Source organism: Podarcis raffonei, chromosome 9 (assembly GCF_027172205.1).
Source record: "Podarcis raffonei isolate rPodRaf1 chromosome 9, rPodRaf1.pri, whole genome shotgun sequence".
Lineage (NCBI taxonomy): Eukaryota > Metazoa > Chordata > Lepidosauria > Squamata > Lacertidae > Podarcis > Podarcis raffonei.
In genome coordinates this window covers 53064133-53091878 of record NC_070610.1, presented here as the reverse complement: position 1 = coordinate 53091878, position 27746 = coordinate 53064133, and the positions used below count along the sequence as shown (strand labels likewise).

General features: G+C 42.1%; 1 protein-coding gene across 2 annotated transcripts in view; it reads right to left on the bottom strand.

The window, feature by feature from the left end:
* PRSS12 (serine protease 12) overlaps positions 1-27203 on the bottom strand; it is a 48117-nt gene extending 20914 nt beyond the window's left edge. Inside the window, exons 1-7 of one of the 2 annotated variants that reach the window (XM_053403550.1) lie at positions 26734-27202; positions 14363-14501; positions 10046-10224; positions 7282-7432; positions 4157-4335; positions 3689-3830; positions 2546-2742 (exon numbers count right to left, since the gene is read on the bottom strand). In XM_053403550.1, the coding sequence (XP_053259525.1) occupies positions 2546-2742; positions 3689-3830; positions 4157-4335; positions 7282-7432; positions 10046-10224; positions 14363-14501; positions 26734-27136 (1390 nt within the window). In that variant the 5' untranslated portion in view covers positions 27137-27202. Of the gene's footprint in view, positions 1-2545; positions 2743-3688; positions 3831-4156; positions 4336-7281; positions 7433-10045; positions 10225-14362; positions 14502-26733 lie in introns of both variants that reach the window. The other variant, XM_053403551.1, reaches the window with a different exon arrangement.
* Positions 27204-27746: the final 543 nt, after the last annotated feature.

Here is a 27746-nt window from a genome sequence, read left to right as displayed (position 1 = left end):
AAAATCAAGTCTTAATGCTTATTTTTATCTAGCCGCATTGTCTAATTTTTCCATAACTGTACAATTTTTTTTAATCTTTCTTAAACTTCAGAAACTGTTTATGAGATTCATTCCAGCCAAATATATCACAATAGATATGAAAAGAGTTCATAATCTAATTACTGTAACGTTTGTTTATATCAATGGTTCTTCTGTAGGAGCCTCGCCTAGCCTCTTTCAAATTTACGGAGGTTAGGCTGTGCAACATCAGTGTTTATGACTGCATCCAAAATGTCAAAATTTTCACCTCATTTTTGTCATCATCCAGAAATGCTTACTCTACAAGAATATAATTTCAGTTCAGACTTTACTCATATTACCTGGGCAGCAACACAGGATATTAGCTGTAAAATGGAGCAGATTTTATTCTCAACCAGCTTGTTACTACTTGGAAGTTTCATTCACAACTGTTAAATTAATACAATTTTCAGGTACCCAAAGGGAATTTTACCATCTGGCAGTATTTAACCATATTGGACCCTTTCCAGCTCAGGTTAAGTTCCATAGTTTCATGAACAGAGCAGCACAGATGTTCATTTAGTGTCTATGTGAATGGCCACTATGATATGAACCCCAGCTATTCGGGGTTTAAGTGTTCCCATTCTCATTGTCTCACCCACACAGAAATACTATTTACATTATACTGCTGGTGTAATAAAAGCTTTGGAATATTAAGAAGTGTAAAAGAACAGCAATGAAAAGAGATGAGGGAAAGAGTAATAATATGACTGGAAATTCATTTAGCAAAGCATGCAAGATGGAAAGAAACGCTAGTTCATTAATGCTGTAAACACTATAATTTGTTTAACAGTATGCCTCAAGTTATAAAGTTGGTATGGTACCAAGATATACTTAATAGAGCTCTTTGTTAAGTTGAAAGACATGATGCAATTCTTAAAGAAATTCCTTATAAGCTGTCTAATCTTCATTACTATGTTTACTTCTCATTGAAATGCTGTTCTTTGGTTCTTTGACTCTGTTTACCATTTCCCAACATAGGGTGAAACCTATATTTTTCCTCCTCATAAACAGGGGTGATAAATGAGATCAATCATTTCCATTCTTGGGGGTTAGGTAGTCAAGGTTCTTTAAACACCTGTAGCTGGCTGTTGAGCTATATTATACATATGAAGTTCTCTTCATTGGTCCATATTTCCCAGTACTGTTTCTTGTGATAGACAGCATCCAAGGCCTCAGGTATGGGATCTTTCCTAGTCAGGCTATCCATAACACTTTAACTGGAAATGCCAAGGTTTCAACCTAGGACCTTCTGCTTGCCAATCAATTGCTCTGCTCTCTATTGCAGGGGTGGCAAAGAGAGTGGTGAATGGGCTGGCAGAGAGAGTGCACAAGAGCTATGCAGTTCTGCAAACTCCATGGATCTGGCCCTGCCCATCAATAGCATGCATTGCATAGAAGACTGACCCTTGGCAGAAAAAAGATCTCAGCTCCTTGTTCTTTGGAATAACTATAGTTCCTTCCCAGACACTTCTCACGGTCCAATTTTCACTCTGCAAGTTGTCCGAAAACTCATACCTATGGGGAGGATTTATTCACATGCCTGTTTATATGTCGGGTGGGACGCGGGTGGCGCTGTGGGTTAAACCACAGAGCCTAGGACTTGCCGATCAGAAGGTCGGCGGTTCGAATCCCTGCGATGGGGTGAACTCCCGTTGCTTAGTCCCTGCTCCTGCCAACCTAGCAGTTCGAAAGCACGTCAAAGTGCAAACGGATAAATAGGTACCGCTCCAGCAGGAAGGTAAACGGCATTTCCGTGCCCTGCTCTGGTTCGCCAGAAGCGGCTTAGTCATGCTGGCCACATGACCCGGAAGCTGTACGCTGGCTCCCTCGGCCAATAAAGCGAGATGAGCACCGCAACCCCAGAGTCGGTCACAACTGGACCTAATGGTCAGGGGTCCCTTTACCCTTTACCTTTATTTATATGTCACACTTGGGTATGTGGAGTTCACCATTACAACCATACCAAGGGCTGGGCATATGCTTCACTCTAGTTCTCTGTGAAATAAAAAACTCAGCTACTCCAGTACTCAACTGCTTCAGAACAAGCCTATGGTAACCAGATTAAAAATGTCCTCTATTTGCATGACAAATAGCCTGTTCCTGTACTAGGTAGACATTGCTCTGTATTGCTCTTGCAGCTCTCTCCTTCCTTGCCTTTCTAAATTTAACAGATTTAACTTTTAAAAATGGATACTCAGTATAACTATTCTCTGTTTCCAATCTTGAAAGCTGCTTTGTATCTTCTTCTAGCTAGAATGTGGCCAAGATTCAAAGGGCTACTCACTGGCTTCAATATGCCCAGCAAAAGTTCAGACTTTTTGCCTGTAAACAGCACATCCCATGCCATATCAGAAGCAGCCTCAGTTTCCCAAAAAGGTTTGCTATGTGGCATGATGGACTGGTGCTCAAGAACCACAAAACTAAAGGACCTTTGGGGTCCCTTGGTTCTCTGTATCCAAGCTTGCATCTACAGAGAGCAGCTTACCCAGTGAGGCTCTGTGGCTGTCGTTATCTCTATAGCAACTTATCCCAACATCCTCTTTGTGGCTGCAATCATGCTTTCCCCATTCCCTCTTTGAACACTGGAGGATTGCAGACTCCTTTCCTGAGCAGCTGACATCATCCAGCCAGATGGGTCCAATGTTCTCTTCTGGGTAGTGTTCTGAGACACTTTTCCCATTCCTGTTTGCACATAGATAGATTGGCAGTTGTATTGTGAGTGAGGTATTGAACATGTGATCAACATAAAAAACAAACAATAATGTTTCATGTAATAACAGTTCCAGTGTACACGCCACAATTAAGTTCAACTTCGATTAGCATCCATTTTATTTTGAGTAACATTGTCCAGTGTCCACCACCTTTAAATAAATCTTGTTGCTAGAAATCCATGGATGTTTTACTTTTCAAAGGTCCTGATTCAGCAGAGCATTTAACCACTCATTTGACACAATATGCATAATTCTATTTCATCCTCTGACACTAAAGGCTGCTATAGATATAATCCTGCTCACCACTTAGCCTTGTACACACACTTTCCATGTTCTTTCCTTCTGGGGTGTGAATTCTTCCTCCCTCCCAGGACTAATCATATTTAAGTCAACAACAGTGTTCCTGAATTCCTTCTTAATACAGCAAATGAAATACACACACCACAAAAGTTAGATTTGTGGGAAGGAGTGTACAATACCACAGCACTGCTCAGTGCTATGTCTGCACCAGCCCAGATTATCTCAATTCCCATTTTAAAAATTGGCACCTGCCTGCTCTGTTGGCAATTTAAACATTTCTTCCAGTAGGACTGTTTTCAGACATGGATTGCTGAACTAGAGACTGGTAGCAAACTGATTCAATTGATAAAGTGCACCCCCTTCCCAAACCAAAGACAACTAAGAAATGGGTTTATTTTTTTTGACAAAAAGAAGATAATTAAGATTCTTAATCTAACCATTTTTCTTTTAAATCGAAGTTTTTCAATAATGTTTTACTGCTGATAAATGTACTCCTGATTAGGACATAACAGTGAAGTTAAGTGGGCACCTGTGAAATTCTGGACAATAGCATTTTGCAGAAAATTATCAGCAGTGATCTGCAAAGTAATTAACCTCCTCACATAAATGGACCTTACTTAAAGCCCAGCTGGCGGCAAACCACATGTGTGTTCAGTTCAGTCCACCCATCATCGCAGATGGTGCCCCACTGTCCGTTGTAAAGCACCTCCAGTCGTCCCTCATGACTGACTTTCCCACCTGCCAGTCTGATGGCACCATCTGTAGCATTAAAAATAAGAGCCAGTAGGGTTTAAGAGGCAACTTCGGGGGAAAGAATCTGTGCTATAAAATGTGCTGCAACAGATTCATTAAACAGCTAGACACTAGTAATTTGCAAGGTTTTATAAAAAAGTAAAAAGGGAGAGAGCCCTAATACTGGCACATTTCCCATTGTTGCTCTTATCCAACTTCATAATTTAATCCCAAAATGGTTGTACTATATACATTGAAATGTCACCCTGACTTGGCCCCACATCCCATGGCTTCACTCCATCTTGACCCAAAATCTATAGACTTCTAAGACTTCAGCAACCTTTGTTGCCTACCTGCTAGAGGTGTGCAGGAAACTCCTGCATCTTCTTTGTGGCCACAGTTGTGTTCTTGCCAGGAACTCTTTAGACACTGTTCTATAGACAGCTCATTTCCTGTACAACGCACTTCATCCAACAGCACAGGACCTGAGCCTTCTCCAAAATAAGCCTGGCTCCATGCCTTGGCCACCCCGCTGCACAAACATGAACAAAGAGAGAATCAATGATGGCAAATGGTCAGAAAGTGCCTCTAAATTAGCTACTGAAATGGTTTGTATTGCTTTGGTACACATGCTACAATCCAAAGCAATATTGATCCAAGTAGATGAACAGAGTGGTTACTTAAGATGCTTATTTCTTAGAAGAACCCTTTGATACATTTTGCATTGCCCATTAAATGTGTACATTTTTATCAGGAAATTAGAGTGGTTCTGTCATAACAGAACTAAAATAAATATGCCACCCCATGTTCTTCTTTAGTTTAGTCAATTGTATGGAGAAGACAAAAATAAGACGATTTTTGCATTTCCCCCCCCAAATTGAAACAAACAGCTAATAGACAATAGAGGAGATATACCCCAAAAAAGCAGGAAAAACATGGTCATGTGTAAAGAAAACAGGGAGAGTAGAAAGCAAAGCTCATTTTGTATATAAAACGCCAGACACTCATTTACGACATCTATAGTTGAAAACTCCAGCCTTAAACATAACAGTGCTTTGCACACCATGGTTTCTTTTTAGATTACTTTCCCCAAAACTTCTATCTTAATGTCCTTCATGACTCATAAAAATATGCTGCGGTTTTTCAATCTGTTTATAAGACATCTGGCCGTCTCCTTCGCCCACAGCCCTAAGCAGGTTGAGATTATCAAAAGTGAGTATCGTAAACTCAGAGGACCTGGCAGACACAAGGGCTGGTGCTAGATTAAGGGAACAGGATCAGCAAAACAGAGATAAATTAGATAATTCAGCAAGAAAGAATGTACTTCCTGTTGTAACAACACATCAGTAATAAAAACTTAAAATGTCTCATAGTGATTTACAAAGAGAAATTAATATACGGATAATAGATTCTGGTTTTGGAAGAAAGGCTCTTGTTTCTTACAATTTAAAGCAAATACATCAGACTGTTTCCTCAACAGGGTTGTTTTTTTTGGGGGGGGGTTGCCTCTTTTGGTCATCAAGGAAACAACCCTCAATGTCACACCTGCAGAGTTTATGAATCACTGAGTAAAACATATCATCCTTTTGCCACCTGCCAGAAAATATGAAACAAAAGGCCAAACTAGACATTAAGACATACTAAATATGCATTTTTTTATTTAAAAAAATGCAGCTGGCAGCTACCGGGGGTGATACTGCAGCAAACAGAAAGGGGAACTTTAGGCGTTTCCTCCCCTGCTGTGGTCTTGCTGAAAATTGCTCCCCCAAAACTCCTATTTGCAGTAGGAAGAAAGCCACCACTAATGCCAGTGGTTTGTTGTTGTTGTTGTTGTTGTTGTTTAGTCGTGTCCTGGGGACTTACATTGCACTGCATCCCTTTTCATTTCTAATTTATATCTCACTTTTCCATGCACATTAAAATGTGTGCCCAAAGCAGCTTACATTTGTTAAAAAGAATCAAAATGGTAAAACAATGCAGATCAAAACCACACTGTAACACCAACATTTCAAAAACATTTCATTTAAATAATCATTATATCAGTGGAATGAAGAAAAAATATATCAAAGATGTGTGATGATGTCCAGCTAAGTCGGAGGAGACCCAATGATACAAAAAAGGACTTAATCTCCACTCGTTACAATAGGTGCATTCTGAGTATGACTAACTCTGGATATTCTACATGCTCTGCTGAAAATATACTTATGCAGTGCCTCACAGGCTGGAAATCCATATGCTATAATGGGGAGGGGTTAGCATACAGAAAGTATTTAATTAGATGAGCAGTATTCTCTTCTTGTCACTGGCAAACTAATCCTGGTGGGTTTTATTGCACAGTAATGCCAAGTGAAAGCTGTGAGAGGATAGGAAGGTCATTTCCAAGAGGCTTTATTTTATAATTTGCAGAACATTTCCAGCTGGATTAACTGAGACGATATAGCTTGGCGTCTCTTCCTAGCCCATCCACCCCTGGCCACTATATATTTCCTCTCATGGTAAATTTCAGTCCAGGAATGATGAGCCTACCTGCTAAGGCATCTTGCTTTTTCTTCTTGAGCTCACTAGTCCTTAGGCTCCCATAAAAGCATATGGATAGGGAATATTTAATGGCAACTATAATTTACTATACTCATGGGACAGAGGCAAGCTAGTCAACCTCAAAGTAACGTAAATGTAACTCTACTTTAGCATGCGGCATGTGTTCGAAATTACAAATTACCAATAAACTGTGGCACACTAATTGTATATTTGGGCTTGGCTCAAAAGAGTGATGCTGCAAGTGCATGAACCTTTGTCTCTCTTCTCGTCAACACAGATGCAGACCTCACTCCATATTGGAAACCAAATATCCCCAATATCAGGAACAACATGCTGAACATCAGAAGTGGGGGCAGTGTTTAGAAAATGGCCTCAGAAGCTCTATTGAGCACAAGGGGCTGCTCCCTGTGCAGCTCTCAGGCATGAGTTCAAATCTATCCTCATGTGTGAATCCCACTGATTACTTCCAATATACAACCTACAGCCAACGTGAAATTCATGGTGGAACAAATCTGAGAATTGTCATACAAATAAGTCACACTGGGCTACTGATTTTTCCTAGGTGGTATGTGGATACTCAATACATGGTGTGACATCGTTGCCCTTAATGATGGCAAGGATGATCCTGCAAGTGACATCTGTTGCACCACACCACACATGGACTATCCCTACAAGTTGCATGGGAGAGAAGGAGAACAAAACATGAGATTGCCCTTTTAGCTTAGAGTCTATACATTATCAGCAACGTTTAGTTACACCCTGAGGTGGTCAAAAGACTCTGTTTTGGCTCAAGTGGTGCTGCTTGTTCAGCCGTCCTAAGTATCAGATCCATTTCAAAACATGGTGCAGGCATTTGACTTTGCTTTTGCATCTCAATTCATTGGCAGTGATTAGCTTTCTTTTTCAACTGAATACAATATACTGGGGTGGGAAAACTAACCCAAGGCCAAGCTGCCTGCAGACTACCTCAGCGTCTGCATCATCCCACTGGTCGTCGCAGATGGTTCCCCAGTGACCAGCATGATACACTTCTACTCTTCCTTCATAAGCACTGCTTCCATCAACCAGTCGGACTGGGATAAAATCAGGGTCTGAAATGAAACACATAAGGAAGGGAGGGAAATGAAAACTTCATTTTTCCAGTTATTAGTGATCAGCTGCTACCAAATGGACAGCAAAGGCTTTGTAATTTGAACAGACACAACCTAGTAATATTGTGGCTCATTTCAGATCACTAACAGCATAACGCAACAGCATGCCTGGAGTATTAATAATTCTTGTAGCTCTAAAGCAGAAATTTCAACAGCAGAAACAGAAACTAAGAATTCCACATCTCCTAAACTCGATGTGAAGGAAACTCCATCAGTAGTGATCCTTTCTTATAACTGAATATAACTGAATAACAATAAAGGAACTTAAGTTTCAAACAGGGGCTAGCCAGTTGCCTCTGCGAAGCATTCTCAACAATGGTTATCACTGAATCACACCTTCTCTGTGATGGTCAAAATGGAAATTTGGAAGTATTGAAAGCATGAAGCCCTTGTGCTTCCTTCTCTGTTTGCAACAAATTAACCAGGGTCTTCCATATGTACATTCTGTTACTTTGGACCATGTGTATTATCCTCAGTCTTCTGCATTATTTGATGATTAAAATTTGGGGTTTCATTTAAAAACATAGTTTTATCCAGTGCTGCAAAAGCCAGGTTCTGGTTGCACAGCAGGACTTCCCCTTCTTCTCTTCTGTCTGTGCATTCCCAAGAACTTAACAGGAGAGTCCTCCAGCCCTCTAGAGCAGATTCTGAGAGTATATTGGGGGCTATAGGAAAGGGGAAGTTCTATTGCACAAGCCAAATGACAAGATTGCATACAACTGTGTCTTACTTGAGAGAGTTGTTACTTCAGTTTGCAACACTGCTGTGTCCAGAGCCATGCAGGCAGCCCCAATCTATGATTTGGCACACACTCACACAGAGCAATGTCCATGTACACCAAAAGGTGCATTTATACAGCTGAAGCAATCCACATGGTGACAGTAACTAGAAAAAGAGCTCCTGACCTGTGGAAATAGTTGCTGGTTGTATATGCATACAGCCTATTTTGTAACTATTTTTCCATGGGATTACAAGGCCTGCTTGTAGCTAAGGAAATGTTAGCATTGCTCATAGGTAAAGTAGTTGCAAGAACTAACCTGCAGAATTCTAAGCATAGCCCAGACTAGCCCTGCTCAAATGACTTTTTCAATCCACTGTACTCAACGAGTTCTGTTTTCCCTATACAGTACCTTAGGAAACAATCATTTTCTGCACTACATTTTTGCTCCTGTATATAAATATACTGGAGGCTGGAAAAAGATGCCACTGAGGCTCTTCGTATGATGGTCTGACAAAGAACAAAGCAGCCCTAAAAAAAATTCTGCATATCTGTGCAGTTCCTATAAAGTAACATAATTAAGCGTGTCAGTACTGTACACTCCTCTAGCTGGACAAACTCACTGAGGAGCAGAATGGTTTGAATATCATCAATCATGATGCTTTATTTGGAAAGAGAAAAAAGTACAGAATGCACTTTTTCAGAAGGTGACAAATTGCAAAACCAGCAAGTATTTTTGGCCTAGACAAGCGCATATATGCACACAATGTATTCTGGAGGCATCATTCTCAAAGGGTGAGGCATGCCTTCCCAAGGAGGTGCAGGCAGCTGTTCAGAGAGACATGATGTCATCTTGCAAGCAGCAATGTGAGCCTCATAAGTGTTCCACCTTCCATTGATGAATAGTGCTGTGTGCCATGTGGAATCCCCTATCTTTTTTTACAGGCTTTGGGGTTTGATTGATTCTTAGACACCTTTAAGGGTCCTGCTTTGAACTACTTTTGTCTAGATCCCAAGAGAAAATGAATTGTGCCGGTCACCTTAATTTTGTCTTTGCTTTAGTGATGCTCAGAGAACTTCAAAGGTATTAAGGAAGCTCACAAATATTTAGCCATTGTATTACACAGTCAAGAGTGCAAGCAAGTGCCCTGAAACACAACACCTTTAGGTAGAAGGACTCAGACAAGAAGAAGGTGGGCAATCATTACATAGACCACAGGTGGTCAAACTGCAGCCATAGGGACACAGACAGTCCTCAGCCCAATCTTATGTGGTTCTCAGACCAATTTCATGTGGGTGGTAAAAGAAGGAGGAAAAGTGGTGGAAGGTACAACCAAAAGGGAGACAGAGATAAAGTGGGCCACCAACATTAGCCTCTGGACCTAGTCACTGTAGAGTCCAGTCCTGCCCACTCTGGCCCTGTCCATCACTGGCCTTGCCGGAAAACCCCAGAAGGGAATGTTGTTATCAACATGTCCATCCTTCCTCTGAAGAGTCCCTTAAAAGGCTAGTGAAAACCACCAAGGACCAAAGAACAGAGAAAGGAGTCCTTGAAACTATCATCGTAATCCCTGAATACAAAACCTTCTGCATTAATGCTGTGATACTGACTTCAAAATCTCCATTGTGGAATAATTCCAGCTAGTTCAAAAGATATTTAGGCCTCAATTAAATACGACTTGGAGGAGAATAATGATGCTATTATTTGGCACACCCTTAACTACTTTACCACCAACTGTTCTCAACAAGGCTATTTTAAACTAAATCGTCTCTGAAAATAAATATGCTGTTTACATAACGCAAAACCAAATTATGTATGTGTACTTGTATTTTACCATGGGAAAAGCCACATGCAACAGCAGCTGCCATATTTTGAGGACACATTCCATCCTGCCAGACACTTTTTTCACAAAGTAAGATGTTTTCTTCATCACCATGGCAATGTACATCACTCCAGTAAACAGGGATAAGGCCTGGTCCAGAAAATGGGGTGTGCTTCGCTGTGCCTCTCTCCCTGTGGGAAAAGCAACAAACATAGGCAATGAGGAAGGCAACTGAGATAACTAGAAACCCCTTGTTAATGTACTATTCCAAATTAAATAGCACATACTTCACTGCAGTTTCTGAGGCACAACTAAGCCTTTCAGTGGATATTATGTATATGCATGTGCACTGGATCTGAAATTGTTTTCATTTTTTTATTGATGCGTTATGATGTTTTTATGATTCATCACTCTGGGATGTTTCATGAAGAGTGATTCATAAATTAAATAGGTTGTTTTAAATATTCCCTTATCTGCAGTGAACTCCAATATCACTTTTTAAATTCTCACATGAGCTGCCAATAGAGACAGACTATTTCTTCAGCAACTTTCCCAACAGGCAACTTTCATGCCAATCCCCCAAGCTGTCTCTTTTAAATGTACATGAATTTTAAAAACAGCTTGAAGGTTCGCTGGGAGCACTCTTAAAATACTACGAGTGCACTGCACTAGTGCACTGCACTGGATCATGCTATAGAGAATTCTAGAAGCCACTGGTAAGCCCCATAAACTGAAGCACAGCATATGAGCTCTAGTTCCAGAAGCTCTTTAGGCAAGTAGTCAGCTATAGGGTTCTAGATGAATGTATGTGAATCAGCATCACTTCTTCAGCCTTCTCCATACATTGTACCAGGTATTCACACTCAGGTGAAGGTAGCAGCCTAAGAGAGCCCATACATGTGTTCCATTTTTATATGGAAATTAGTTGCTCATTTTGAAACCATCCTAATATCAAACAGATAATTCAAGCAGACCCGCTGGCAGCTTATATCGCTCATACCTTGAGAAATCTGGGAGCAAAAACCTTTTTATATGAAAACCAGATAGAGAAATTGCACGTAACACACAGCTAAAGCCATAAGCAAAATTGCAACCTCCAGATGGGCAGGACTTTGATCTCATCTAATCCACACATCTGTATAAATTGGTTTGGCATGTGCAGATTAATATTAGACATTACAAAACAGCTCAGAGTCAGTCCAAACTGGCCACTCTTTTAAGAAGAGTAGAATAATCTCTAGTTAACATCACATTGCATGTATTCTAAGCAAACCCAATAAAGCTTTGGTTTGTTTGTTTTTTTAAAAGGGCCACAACACAAAAGAACAATCAAGGCAACCTTACTCTGTGGGATGTGAAAGGCAATGGAAACTGCTCCATGAGGGCAAATGGGACACTGCCCCACCAACCTCAGTCTGAGCTAGCCTGCTTCCTTATGCACAACCAGTCCAAGGGCGGACCTGGCTGTCAGATTCCTCATTGGTCTCAGGTTTACCTTTGTAGAACTTAACAAGGAGGAAGATGCTGACAAAACTCTGCTTCCACCTACGGTTGGCCCCCCTAGCCTCTGCCCTAGCAGTACCACTACTGGTGACACCATTGTAATATTCAGTATGGGATAGGATTAATAAGAAGCACAGGTGACCTTAGCCAGGAATCATAGCCTGGCTATAGCAAGCCACAGCAGCCCTAGAATTCTCTTCCAAACACACACCGCTCTGCCCTGCATTAAATACAGCATTGTACTTGTCATGCTTTGTTCCATTTAACATTCCCCAATCTTTTGTTACAACTTGAATTTAGCAGAGTTGCTTTCAGTTGAAAAATACACATTTCAAGCATCACCCTCTTAAAAAATCTTTTTACGATCAAATATGTATTGAAGAGAGGTAAATAACCCAGTAGGATTAACAGATGAATACAACAACTTCACTTGGGTGTTCATTATTTCCTGAAAAACTCCCTTGAAGTTGCAAATGGTTAATTAATCACTTCTATAATGTATCCATAGCAACCTGCTGATTTTTCATTATTTTGATGCCAACCTGTCACATGGCATTAATTAAATATTTATGTTCCAGTCTGTCAGAGAAGGATCAAATGTGAAAGGGTGGGCTTAAAGTTTATTCATATAAAATTCCCTACCATTTTACTAAATAATGAGCTTGCTTTAAGAGTTTGTACTCCTGATTCTTTTTTGTTGGCATCTGTCTGTCTCGAAAGACAATGAATGTCCCTACAGGGCTGAGGTCAAACCACTGCGTTAGCAGCACTGAAGTAACCTTCCCAGCATGCAAGCCTTGGCAGTGTGCATGGAGGTCCTGGGCTACCTAGATGACAAGACTCCCCTCTCAGCCTTGCTGATGTGGTCCAAAGGAAAGCAAAGCAATACATTTGGCACCAGCTTGCCTGTAGGAGTTGCCGGAAGGAGGTATACAAGGTGCCATCCAGCCGTCTTAGGGACTCCACTCTGGATTTGTGTAGGCTTTACTCCTTAGACTTTTCTTTTCCCAAATATATCCCACAAGGCAGCAGTGGGGTTTTTTCTCCTAGATGGGCTGCCTTCCCAGGTTGACGAGCTGGATCTGCCCCTCACATTCTTCTACAGTACATGCTGTAACCAGCTTCTTGACTGTTGGACCCACAATGTAGGACAATTCTTCAACTTTGGGATTTTTTTCATAGCATATATGAAAATGCAACTCTCTGGGTAGAACTTCATGTGGGAAGCAGTTCTCCACATGGTTAAGGAAGATGTTAAAGCAATGTATGGTTCAATAAACTCAAACCAAGTTGAGAATGATTCAAATGCATAGTTTATATTTACAGTATAATTGTTCGTTTCATCAACAACAAGGAATTTCACAGAGTACAGTGAGGCTGGATCTGGGCTAGGTTGGGCCTGGGCAAGTGTTGGCCTATCCCAGTTGAACAGAACAACAGTCCTTAACATGCTTCTTTTGTGTTCAGTGGTGTGTGTTTTCATCCAACCTCAAGATTTCATCGTCTTCTTTGTCGTCAGATTCTCATCTTATTCTAAAACCACCACCTGCTATGTCAAGGCAAGAACTGCTGTTACAAATTATTCTAGGGAGAACCAGTTCCACTGCATGAGACACAACAGGCAATCACCCAAGACCATAAATACAAAGTTATATAACAATCTTTGTGCAATCTTGCCATAAGTTATCTGCAGGTCAGTGCCATTGATTAAACTGGGACTTGTGCATGAATAATAGAGGACCACTTATATCCAAACATGATGGGTTTCCTACATGCGGATCATATCCATGTAGGTAATTGTAGGCAACGCAAGTATAGATTGTCACGCTCCCAATGTGGTATTTTGCCTCAGTTATGAATTGAAAAAAAATGTTGCAACAATCTATATGCTAATTTAATGCTATTTCGTATTCTGTGCAGAAAATCTGTAATGCATGCAGGACTGTAGCATCAGTACAGATTCCATAGACCTAATAATTCTTTTCTGTTTTTCAGTGTTCCTGCTTTAAGCATCACCTTTCACTTTTTTAGAAAACTGTTTGAAATGAAGCTGAAAAGAAGAACAGTGGCATAGAGTACAGAGAGAGAGACTATGTGAACACCAGAGGCAAGGGCACAGAAACAAGGCAAGTTGCTATTTACAGGGTGCTGAAGAAGACTCAGCATATCTTGAGATGGCAGCAGCTGAACTCCACAGATTTCTAGGCTGTCTCTGAAACCAATACAGCTGGAGGATTAAAAAAAAAAAAAAAAAAGGAGAATGGCAATTACTCTGAAATGCTCCATCAGGAGTCTGATCCTGTATTCCATTATACAACTGCAACACAGAGCTTTTCAATCACCTATATAAAATATTGTTTGTTTGTTATCGTTTTTTAAAAAAAATAGGGCATATTTCCCTCAAAAAAAGGATTCAATTACTAGTGTTTTGCTTTGTTTTGTCCTTATTTTAGAGTGCCCTGAGAAAACTAGTATCCCAATTTTATATCTTCCAGCTAGAACCAGAGCACACAAAGCTGTTTTTTACATTAAAGTGAAATTTTCAGAGCTTTCTTGTTTTGATTACTTAGTTATTTAAATGATTTCTAACGCCACTGGCTTTCTACTGAAGTCATTGACTACATATATTCTTAACTGTCCCTGCTTTCCAGATAAAAGTAATGTTTCCTCTGGAATTATCAAACTTTAGTGAATAAATTATTTCAAGCAATTGTGACATCTGCTAATACAGACAACTGAGAACTGACCTCCATTTTACTCCTACAATGTGTAGGAGTAAGGCACCATTTATAACCCAATGTGAATTAAGAGCTATATAGCACTTACCCAAGTTCAAGCTGTTGACATATCACTGATGCATCAGTATCATCCCAATGATTGCTGCAGATCGTTCCCCATATTCCGTTCAGATAAACTTCAACTGTGCCTTCAAACTCATTTTTGCCACCTTTAAGTCTCACAGAACCTATATATTAAAAAATAATAATGATAAGCTGTGTGTCTCTGTGTTAGAATCCTTCTCATAGATGAATCATTGGCAATGTCTACAGCGACCATTTAAAAAACAACAACCCTGTATCCTACAGGAAAAACCTTCTCAATAGCATTTGCTGTATTTGGGGTCATGGCAAGTTCCTCATGGAGACAGATAGCAGAAGATTAAGGAAGAGGAGGAGGAAAAGATGCAGTATTCATATCGCTTTGGTATTAAAGGTATCCATATCCTAGTTCCATAATGTTTTCAGTGTTTTCTCCACTGGCATTCTTTGATATATTCAGTCAAGAAACTACTTTACTTGGGTAGTGTTTGATTGGTGTTGGAATTGTATGTTTCAGGCAAATTTGTAAAAGTGTTTACTGTGTTTACCAACCTTGAAATAGTCTTTCAATGGAAATCTTCATGGAATGTATTAATATGGTGAACAAATTAGTGTTTGGCCACCCCATTTCTAAACTTGCGGCCAGGCATGCCAGAGGGTAGCGATGAGGGAGCAGAGTAACAGAGGTTACTTCCAAGTTGCATCACAGCCAGCCTGATATACTATTTCTCTACAAATGAAATGAACAGTGACAATACCATTTCTTCCTTGGAAGCTCAGTGTCTATGTAGGCACAGAAATATCAGCTTTACAGAATTTGCAGTTCCTTTTAAAAAAGGCATTAAGACATACACACACATACCACAAAATATAGCCAGGGATGAATACCTCTCATTTAATTCCATCATGTTAAAAGGCATTAGAAAACAATCACATAGATTACATAGCTTTTTCAGTGACCCATATAATATTATACATGACACAGATGCCAAGAGTTTATTTCAGGCCAAAGAATGCATTTGTTCATACTTGACCACAACCAAACACCACTTCACAAAGCTCATGTGAATTTATGGTCTGTACTTCCTCAAGTCGAGCAATGAAATAAGAAAACACCCCCACCATTAAAACACCCCCATGGTTGAGTAGCAAAAGCAACACACGCATGGCAGATATGGAAAACTGAGAAAATAGTTTATACAAATGAGAAACTTGTTATCTTGTTCAACGAAGCTGAAGCATTTTATATATCACCATTGGGCATTTATGTAACTGTTGTAAAAGCCACTATAAATACAGGTTGCATGTTATACCCTGGGCAGAAGTGTATTCCATGTGAGCTTTGGCTAAATTTAAAGGACGTAAAGGGCTGGAGTTTATGGATTTCGTTAAAGGTCCCTTACTCTTTCCCTCTATAATTTGACCACTCAAATAGGATCACATTTTATACCAGCCTGAATAGCCAATATTACATACAATGAATTTATTCATTTGCTCTGCTCTTAAGCCACCAACGTATTTGTCCTAATTAGAGCCACAGTCCTCAGTATAACCTTCAGCTAGGCTTAGTATTGATCTGTGGGCTGATCTCTTTTTTTCTAGAGGGACCATTGACCATTCTTCTCTACAAACAGCACATCAGGAAGGCAGGCTACTACCTTGTTCACTATGTACAGAACAGGGAAGCTGAACCCCTCCATATATTGTTGGACTACAACTCTCACCTTCTCTGATCATTGGCCATGCCAGATGAAGCTGATGAGAGCTGGAATCCAACAACATCTGAAGGATTACAGGTTCCTCATCAAAAGGAAAGGAAGATGCCACAGCACATAGTTGAGGTCAGAGAAGGAGAGATATGGATCCCATGTAATTGCGACACTAAAAATTCCTGACTGCATTATCCTAGCCCTGAGGACTTTTTTACACAATCGAGATCCATAGATTATTTCAGGTTATACTGAGATAGCTAGCCCTTAAATCCACAAGCAGTTTCAAAACATTCTAGCTACACACCCATGCAAACTATTCAGTTCTATGCAGAACATTATATGGGTTGTTTCACATGAAACACAAAGTTAACCTTGGCTATGGTGCACATGAGGGTTCCCTGAGAGGACATGATAGCTGCTTTGGATGTCTTCTGGTCCTGTTACTGCTGGAACTAAACAATGAATGTCTAAAAAAGTGTGTCACCAACATGAAAAGTTTGGAAAGCTCTGGCGTAAGGGATAAAATCAAGCCCGGAGAAACCCCACATTGAAGGCTCCACCGGACCAAACATTCTCCAAGCATCACTCCCTTGGAAATGTCCATCCATCTAGGGCTGGAACCACCACAAAGCACTGCTACTCACCCCTCCCCCAACTCAGGCAGCCACTCCAGAAAGATACCATGGTTGATGGTATTGAAAGCTGCTGAGAGGTCAAGGAGAATGAACAAGGTAACATTTTCCCTGCGTCACGGCGCTGTGGGTAAAACCTCAGCGCCTAGGACTTGCCGATTGTATGGTCGGCGGTTCGAATCCCCGCGGCGGGGTGAGCTCCCGTCGTTCAGTCCCAGCTCCTGCCCACCTAGCAGTTCGAAAGCACTCTTAAGTGCAAGTAGATAAATAGGTACCGCTTTATAGTGGGAAGGTAAACGGCGTTTCCGTGCGCTGCGCTGGTGCTGGCTCGCCAGAGCAGCTTCGTCATGCTGGCCACGTGATCCGGAAGTGTCTCCGGACAGCGCTGGCCCCTGGCCTCTTAAGCGAGATGGGTGCGCAACCCTAGAGTCGGACACGACTGGCCCGTATAGGCAGGGGTACCTTTACCTTTACTATAATAAAGGGAATAGTCATTCTAGCTGCAATGTAAGGAAATTTACTTGTGTTTAAGCCCACTAAAATCAAAAGTATTTCAGTGGGACCAGCAGATGCACTCAGTTAACAACCTGATTCTAAACATTGTTCCTTGCAATTGATTCCTATTATTTACTTTATATAACATAATAGAAGAACATGGCACCTTACATAGAATAGGCTTAACAAACCTCTAACCCAAGAGGCTTACTAAACAAATAGATACAAGAAGAAAATAATAAGGGGGAAATGGAGACAGGAGTTAACAGGTAAAGAATAATACATGTTATACAGTGGTACCTCTGCTTATGAACTTAATTCGTTCCAGAGGTCCGTTCTTAAGCTGAAACCGTTCTTATCCTGAGGCGTGCTTTCGCTAATGGGGCCTCCAGCGTGCAACTTCCGTTCACATCCTGGGGCAAAGTTTGCAGCCAGGAGCAGCTACTTCCAGGTTAGTGGAGTTTGTAACCCAAAGTGTTTGTAACCAGAGGTACCACTGTATTTCAGTTACACCATTTCAGCTTAGTTACAATAGGGTGTTGGGACAAGGAGTTGCTCCAAATGCTTCAAAGAATGAAAGACCTTGCTTTAAGCAGCCATGCTTTGGATTCCAATCAATTAAGTTGCAGTGATTTCAGTGGGGATTCTGATGTGCCTTGCTCTGGACTCCACCCAAACCTTTAAACTTGAAGTCACCAAGAGTCAGTTCACGCTGTTTATATTCAGCCTGGCAATTAGAGCTCCTTTGGAATGGCCCCAAGCAGAAGTATTTGATACCTCCTGTTACCCTTTAGAGAAGATTGTGTTACATTTTCCAGTGCAAGCTGGAAAGGAGAATTCAGACTAGCATGGATGAGATTTACTTGGTTAACACTTGTCATGGGCTCTGCATGAGGCAAGACCAAGCATGGAACGTAGATGAAAGAGGGCAGACAAGAAGAAACTCTCAGCTGATTCCAACCTGTTTTACTGCTGCTGAAAATCAATGTCCTTTATGCATACAATATAGCTCCATCAACCTCCCAGCGCGCGCGCGCACACACACACACACACACAAATGAGGGTTTCTGAATTCCTATATATTTATCACTCCTGAAATCTGAAAGTCCCAAAGCAATGTATGTATTGGCTGTGTACTTGTCTGCAATAGTTCCTTCACAGCGCTACAGCTCATTGATCAATGATCTAAGATTCCATGGAAATAAAAGACATGTAATGGCCTGTGACCTAATTGTCTCATGTGTTATTGAGCTGGAAATAATTAAAGTAGGGGAGGGGGTTAGGGGTATAATGAGAATGGCTCCCAAGGAGCCATCTCACTTTCAGAAAAAAAGTACAATACAAAGACTTCCATATTAAGTTGGCCTTCACCCTGTACTCTTTTAAATTTGTTCAACGATTTCTGGATTAGAGAAAGAATAGGAAAAAAATTCTACTTTGTTAGGTTTTTAGAAGATCAGCAAAGATTTGTTTGACAGGCCTTTGAGACCAGACCACTGAGAGCTGAGAAATAGTTTTAGATACTGCTGTTGCTTTCACGATGAGCATATTCCTGTTGTTCTATTATTTTGTTATAAAGAATCTGTACATTTCATTGTTATTTTTAACAGGCTAATGTTAGCCACTTTCATTACCAAAACTTCAATATGAGATCGGAAAGTATTTCCAAAAAGTATTTTAAAAAATTCCTAGTTACATAATTGCAGATAAATAAATAAATAAATAGAATTATTCCTCCAGAAAGAGTCATCTATCATTCATCCAGCAACTTCTAGCTTGAATGACACTATATTCCAGAATCCATTTTGTAACAGATCTAAAATTACATGCATTTACATTCCTAGATGATCTCAAGTGGAAAACACTTACATTCTATTGTTATGTGCTGCAGGGTAAATACATGAAGGTGGAAATTCCAGGCTGCAGGGGTTATTCTTTCTTATTCTGCCCTGGCCAGTTTGCATGACACATTAGACCATAATTAAAAATAAACTATGGTTAAATGCAAACAAGCAGCACGCTGGTGCATGCTGCTGAAAAGTCCCTGCTTTGCTCCTTGCTTTGGTGCAAGACAGAGGAAACAAACAAGAAGATGGTTTCATATTACATGTAAATCAGCAATCATAGTTTGTTTCCTTCACACAGACCATGAGTGGTGAACAAACCACAATGATAACGTTCACACATAATGTGAAGTCATCCTCTGGGTTGCTTCCACCCTGCAGCGCCAAAGCATTCTAGAGCGAAGCAGAACATAAGAGGTGACCTTTGAGCCACATGAACTAGCATGCAGCTCATTAAGCCAGGAGTAGCTAACTTTTTTGGCCTTTGGTCAACCTCCAGGGGCTGCACCATCAACATCATCGTCTGTCACCCACCCTTCACCATAATGTCCCAGTGGCCATGCCCGCCTCACGCTCGTAGCTCTCACATTTATACAGGATAAACACAAGCAGACACAGTCACACACGACCCATGAGCTGTCCTGTGCTGATCAGCTGAGGAGGAAGGATTACTGCTCTCTCTCCACTCATCAAATAATCAAATTGACGATGAGGTAGGGAGAAACTGATATCTCCATCAGGGCACTGGCCCCCAGTACTGTGTTCACATTATTTTCTTTCCTTTTTGCTCCCACCAAAATTGGTGGTGCCTAGGGGGAGGCAGAGCATTCAGAAAAATTTGCTTGTGGGACTGAATCGGGCCCCTCAACTGAGGGCTAGCCACCCATGCTTTAAACCATAGTTTATTTTTCATGTGATGTGTGGACCAGGCTATAATCTCCCAAGCATTCTAAGGAACAGTGTTCTCCCTTAATAGTAATCGTGTTGCAATCCATTTCTCGAAGATCGGAGGTAAGAGGTATGACCTTTGGCCTTGCTTCTGACAAATCTTTACTAGTTTACTATCGATTATTAATCTGTAGTATATGCATATCTGTAGCAAAGATATACCCATCACAGCTGCCAACTAGCTACTGGGCTAAGTTGAAGGTGCTGGAAATGGTGCTTAAAGCCCTAAACTGCTTGAGACCAGCATACCTAAAAGATCAACTCATCTCCAATATATTCATCCAATCCTGCAGATGCCATCTTTTGAATGGGTCCATTTCCCACAATGTCAAAATCAGATGTTTAGTGTAGCAGCACCTACCCATTGGAACTCCCTCCCATTGTATATCAGACAAGTATCATCTATATGCCACTTTAGGTGCTTATTGAAGACTTTCCTCTTTCAACAAGCCTTCTAAGTAGAGATTGTTGTCCTAGTCAGTATCTGTATTGGATTTGAAATTGATCTTATTTATGCGATAGTTGTTGCTTAATTGTTTTATATGTAATTGCTTTAACCATTTTATTTATACAGTGGTACCTTGGTTTAAGAACCACTTACGGTAGTTTATGAACTTGGATTAAGAACGCTGCAAACCCGGAAGCAGGTGTTTTGGTTTGTGAACTTTGCCTTGGAATAAGAACGTGTTTCGCTTCCTGTTGAGTGTGTTCCATTCGTAAACTGAGTCCCCCGCTGCTATGGGAAAGCACGCCTTGGTTTAAGAACGCTTTGGTTTAAGATCAGACTTCCTGAACGAATTAAGTTTGTAAACCAAGCTACCACTGTATAATTGTTTTGTGTTTGTTTTTGTTGTATTGTACCTCACTTTAAGATGACTCACAGGAAGAGGTTCATAAATGAAATTAAATAATAACTAACTAAATAATATAGAATATGTTCCAATTCAAAACCACATTCTTGCTTCCTAAAGTACCCTGAGAGTACCCATGTTACTCTTCAAGAATATGTTCAAGCATGGATCTATCCACATGTTTATATCAAGATGCATATGGAGAAGTGCTTCATGCTTCATGCTACAAGTCTGTTGTGGAAGGAAATGTTTACACCTAGCGTGACAGTGCTTACCACAAATAAATGTAATGCCATGGAACACAGCCAGACTGACGAAACATACAGCTGGTTTGCTCCTGATGGACTCTGAATAGTCTTGAAGAACTGGCTCACAAAGAAGCCGATGAAAAAAGCTCCATATGGAAATAAGCCTCAAGATGACTATAGCAGTTATTTGTTCCAGTAGCTACCAACGAACACTGTAATGTAAAAGAACTCATTTCCAACTCTCTCTCGGTGCCTCCCACTGAGATCCTCCCTCTGACATCAACAGGCATCTTTTTGGATAAGAAGCAACAAGCAAGTCTCAGCAAGCAGCTATGTCCTTGTTCTTCTCTGATGCTCTAAGTCCAAAAAGAAACCGGGTGCTGCGAGAGGAAAGATGAGTGAGCCTAGCTATCAGAACTACTAGCTACAACAGTCACTCAGAAGCTTCTTATTAACTAAATGGAGCTTCATTCGTGGGTTTCTGTGTAAAATGGGGCATGATCTAGCAAAACAAGAGTATGCAGTGAGTGCTGCAAGTGATATATAAGAACAGCACTACTGGATCAGGCCAGTAGACTATCTAGTACAGCATCTTGTTCTCACAGTGACAAACCAGATGCCCACAAGCCATTCCTGAGCATAACAACACTCTCCTCTCGAGCAGTTTCCAGGAACTGGTATTTAGAATGATACTGCCTCTGACTGTGAGGGCATGTGGAGGAACACTCCTAGACAGGTTCAGGAGATTTGGCTGCAAAATATGAGCCTGGCCAACATACCTTCCCCACCTTTCTGTACTGACCTGTCAACAACAAAGTCAAACCAAGGTATGAGGGCAGGGCTGTGAATCTTACCTTGGATTTTACTTGTGGAGTGCAAGAGATTGGCCACCTCTGCTCTAAAGTAAGCTGTAGCATGGAAATGTAGTTGCTGGTGACTGCAAGCTAAATCGCCCAGCCGTATCAATAAACCTCTCTCATCTTTAATATCTCAAAAACTTTGTAAATGATTATGCTGAAGAAAGGCAAGGAGAACTTCAAATGACGTGGCATCTGTCAGATATATGAACAGTATATTATTACTAAAATAATAACAGTTTAACCTTAGTGGTGATGAAACCACATATATCAGTACATCTGTTGCACTATTTCTGATAGATTCTTTTTATTAATATAATTTTTCACCCCATCGCCTGCTTATGAAACTACCTAGGAGACTTATTGAAAATGAGATCCATCTTAGTTTGACATTTACTACAGTCAATACATTATACATCCAAAGGATTTGTATATTAATAGACTTCACTACAAAAATTACATTTTCTTTAAAAATGGATAAATTTAGACACCGTCTCATAATTATTTTGAAAAATGAAGGTACACCTGTATATATGGAAGACATCATAGCTCCTGTATGTGATACAAATGAATAACCCTGCTGGATCACAAATTATGCAGCTGAGTTTCCCACATTTGGAGAAATCACTGGGATTAACAAATTTAAGGGGTTATCTACACTTACCTTTGCCGCCGCCCCACTCTTTCCAGGCACAGGTCCACACTTAAAAGGCCTGTGTCCAAACATTTCATTTCATTGCCCTGGAGCTTTCCCCATGAAAACCTACCCTTTAGCACTCAATCGGAACAAGCATCAATTCAGGTTTTCCGTGGGTTGCAGTTTGGTCCACTGAGCTTTAAAGAGCATGGGGACTGCTCCACAGCAAAAAAGAAAAGGGGGTGGGGGAGCTGCTTGGACATGCAGCCTTAAAGCATGGACCCTGCCCGGAAAGGGTGGAGGAAAGGTTAGTTTGGATAAGCCCTTACTTAGAGTGCAGTGGATGAGCCTCACCTTGGGAAAACCACATTTGTGATCATGATTTGTCCCTTGCCAGGTACCGTAATTATGCTGTCCTCAATGCCAACTGTCAGAAACCATAGGAGGGAAGAGTTCTCTTGCACTTGAGTTCTGTTGGCAGACTTCTCACGGGGCCAGCTAGATGCCTATGGGTACAAGATGCCAGACTAGATAGGCCACTGGCCTGCTGTAGCAGGTCCTACTTATGTACTTACGTGTTGTTACACCCTCTTTAGTGTGGACCCATAAAACAATTAAAGGGAGTGGAGAAAGAGAGAAGAAAGGCAGGGCTAACAGAAGAACCTTTTCATTTATCCTTTTATTTTTTTCCAGCCTGCACATTACCCTATGCTGAATCTTTTTTGGTTCAAGATCTGCAGGGTTAAGCTGGATCCATGTTAGAGCTGTAAGTAGTGCTTACAACTAGGGTGAGCATTTGGATGTGCATCTAGAGTGCACACCCCCTTGAAAGCAATGTTGTGCAGATGAACAAAAAGATTCCTGCTTGAGCAGAGGAGCTCAAACTGGTTGTCAATGCAGAGAAGGAAAACCTGGCCCGTTGGGTGTAAATTCCTTCCCACTTTTCAGGCATACAAACTGCAAGGTTGGAGTCAGCCTTCCAGTTTAAATAATTCTGGAAGAAATTGGCTTGGAAAACACACAGATCACCTTTCCACTGGCACTTTAAACAACAGGAGACATTCTGTCATACGCTTGAACTTTACATGATCTGATTCCTGGGGGGACATTGGAGTCAGAGAGTGCTTGCCCTGTGGAATCAGGCCGACCCCTTGTTCCCTAACAACTTAAGTTTAATGTGCATAAGCAGCCTTCACTGTGTCCACCTGGGAGGCTTACTTTCTCCAAACCTTTTGGCAAATTCTCCTCAGTATGCAAGACTGCTGTCCAGCCCTCCCCCTCTCCCAGCTTTACAGGGCATCACTACATGGCATTGTCTGAAGGGACATGATGCAGCAGCCTAACCAAATCTGGCTCTGGTCAGTGTCTCAGTGGGAGATCACCTGAGAACCCTATTTGCATTAGCTTGGGTTCTACAATGGAAAGGTAAGTTATAAATGAAATAATAATCCATGTAAAAGTGAAGGGGATAGCTGGTAGCAGTCCATTTGCATAAACACAAGTAACTAAGACTGAAACCCTATTCACACTTACATTGGCTTAAGTCCCATTGGACTTACTTTCACATAAACATGTGTGGAATTGTACTGTAAAAAAGAATACCAACCAACACACATATTTCACACATTACCAGTACACAATATGCTGGCCCCCCCCCGAAGATCACAACTAACTACTGTATGCTGCAATCAGTCAAAATAAATTACAGTAAATAATTAATTAGTCATGCAATCTAGTTGTAGGGTTTGGTGCTTTTTTTTTTTTGCAAAAACTCACTAGCTAACACATACATCATGGCTGAGAGCTTAAGCAATATATTGAAACAAATACAAGAAGTAAAAGTGAAGTAAAAGGTAAAGGTAAAGGTACCCCTGCCCGTACAGGCCAGTCATGTCCGACTCTAGGGTTGTGCGCCCATCTCACTTAAGAGGCTGGGGGCCAGCGCTGTCCGGAGACACTTCCGGGTCACGTGGCCAGCGTGACAAGCTGCATCTGGCGAGCCAGCGCAGCCCACGGAAACGCCGTTTACCTTCCCGCTAGTAAGCAGTCCCTATTTATCTACTTGCACCCGGGGGTGCTTTCGAACTGCTAGGTTGGCAGGTGCTGGGACCGAGCAACGGGAGCGCACCCCGCTGCGGGGATTCGAACCGCCGACCTAACGATTGGCAAGTCCTAGGCGCTGAGGTTTTACCCACAGCGCCACCCGCATCCCTAAAAGTGAAGTAGTCAACAGTAAACATACCACTAAGGTATTGTATAACAAATGGCATCTTCAAAACAGTATTGTAAATCACATAGAGACTATTAATATTAGGTGATTAATAAGTTTAATATTGTAATGAAAAGTCGTAAATGAAGGCACACAACCCAACAGTCAATACACATCAATTAGTACAGGCAACATGTACATGAGCCAAACTTAAAGCATGTCATCAGAGGACACATAAATTCCAGTAGCCAATGCACAAAACACCACAGCGGGTATCCTCCCAACCCTGGGGCAACCAATATGCCTACATCCAACAGTCACAATTTGAATTATCTGCAAGCTGCCTTAAAGGTTCATTTTTTAATTCAAAGGTGGGATATAAATGTTTAAATAAATGCATACTGCAGGCCATACACACAAACCTCACAACAGAAATCCATGCCCCCCCCAAACACAGGAACTTTCAGTCTCCAGACATAATTTTTAAAAACAACATACATTCGAATGTATTCATCTGAATGCATTTCACCAGCCATTTAGAAATCCACATATCATTCAGAAAGAAACAATGCATTCTAATAGACTTTCAGCATTCGTCTTTAGCATCTCTCTCTCATACATAAATCGCAACAGCTGACACACATACACAACACTACACAGTACATGCTGGAATATTAACAGTTTCAAAAATCAACCAACACGTACTTCCCAACAACTAACAAGGGCAACAAGCACACAGAGACCTCAGCATCCAAGCAACCAACTTGCCTAACCAACTCAGCCCTTCTTCCAGAATTAACCTTGTCCCATTAGAGCAAGCTAATGAATACCAGCTCAGCAGTGCCCACCTGAACAATTGTTCTCATAGCCTGAAGGATGCAGGGCTATGCTTGGTAGCCAGAGAGCATCCACCACAACAGACTCACAAACTTCCAAAGTTCCACAGGGATGAAAAAAGGGGTAGTCTTGTAGACTTGTAACAACCCTATTCTCACACCAAAGATTATCACACAAAAGTTTGCTACCCCACACTTTATGGCTTCACTATGCAGGTTTTGAACAATTTAAATAGCAGCAGCTGTGATGGTTGTGCATTGTTGTTCTCCTAACTATTGAGATTGGGGCAGATGTATAGAGAGACACTGGTGTCCTTGGGAGAAAAACCACTGCTCTGAGTCTGCAATTTGCTTTGGGCCAGGGGTGAGGGACCTCTCCAACTGTTTCTGGAGCCCAACATCCATTTGCGCCAGTCAAGATTGCCATTGGTCAGGGATGATGACAACTGCAGTCCAGCAACATCTGGAGGCCTGCAGGATCCCCACCCTGGCTTGGGAGGGGGAATCCCACATTGGTGCCAATGGGAATCCCCACCCCACCCCAATTCAAATATTAGCTTTGAAGGAAGGTGGGTTTCTCTTCTCCCTCCTCACTCTGGCTACTTCCTTGTCTACTGTTGAGTGCCCTTCTACACCTCAATCCTTCCCCTCCATCATTTACTATCTAGTTTGGCCCTGGAAACAAGGAAGATACAGTTGCAGTTATTGTATTAAACAGAAGGAGCCACTTGACTGTCTGGTTATAGGGAAGTCCGAGGCATGTGGTGTAGTGGTTAGTGCCAGATAAGGACCCCAGAAATCTGGGTTTGCACCCCCATTGTCCTTGGGATAGCTTGGGACAGTAACAGTTTCTCAACCTAACTTATCTCCCAGGAATGTTGTGAGGAGGAGGGGGAAAATCATGTATACCACCTGGAGCTCCTTTAAGTACTTACCTGTATTTAATCATCATCATCATCAATGCACAATTACATTCCAAAAACGGGCGGGCGGGGGAGAGAGAAATAGACGCAGGGGGAGGTAGCAGAATACAAAAGCAAATAGGGCCGTTGTTGGAGGGTCTCGCTCTCCCTCCTGTCACCTGCCCCCCCCGCCTTCCTCTTCCTCACCTTGCCTGCAGTCACAGTAGCCCCAGTCGACCCTGCCGCGGCTGTTCCTGAAGAAGCACCAGGGCCTGCTCCTGCCGTCGGGGTTCCTGCAGAAGTTGCGCTGCCCTCTCAGCCCTCTGCCCTGAGGCGTCTTCTCCAGGAAGGTGGGCACGTCCGCCCAGGGCAGGCACTCGGCGCCGGACTCGGTGACGTTGACGAAGCGCCCGCCGCCTCGCGGGCAGCCGCTGGCGGGCTGGTGGTGCTGGAGCGGCAGAGGCGGCGGCGGCGGGGAGCGCGCCTGAGGCGGCTGGTGGGCAGAGCCCCGCGGGGCGAAAGGGAGAGGCGAGCGAGCCGGCTCCGAAGCGCCCGGCTCAGCGAGCGTCCCCAGAGCCGCCACCGCCAGGAAGAAGCGCGCGAATGTCATGGTGCCAGTCGCGCTCGCTTTGGTCCATCGCCCCTCGGCTCTCGCGCCCTGGCTGAGGGGAAGGAGAGGGCGGGGCCGCGCGGCGTCCCACTAATCCTCCCCCACCCCCCGGCGGGGGAGCGCGCGACTCCTTCCCCCCGCCCCACACGGCCCGGCTCGCGCCCACGGAGCTGCCTCAGAGCAAGCTGCCGTCGTCCACCCAAGGACATCGACGACGGCGTTGTTGATAATAATGATAATAATATTAATAATTAGTTGCTTTTTAAGGTATTGGATTTAGACATAGTCGGAGTAAACCCACGGAAAGCAGTGAGACTTAAGTTAGTCGTGACTAACTTGATTCAGGGGTTCTCCTCTGCGCGTGACTAAATCTGGATCCAACCCATCATCATCTGTATCTTCCCCTTTGGCATCCAAACGTAGCCATAGAGGGAACCCACGGGAATCAATAAGCCTTGCTGGTCAGGATTCAATTATCCCAGTTGGCTTCAAGGGGGTCTCCTTCAAGTCTGGATCCAACGATCGTCTCGCCGTCGCTGTTCATATTTTGAATCCAGACTTCCGTCATACTCGGGGTAAATCCGCGGAAATCAATGGGGCTTAAGTAAGT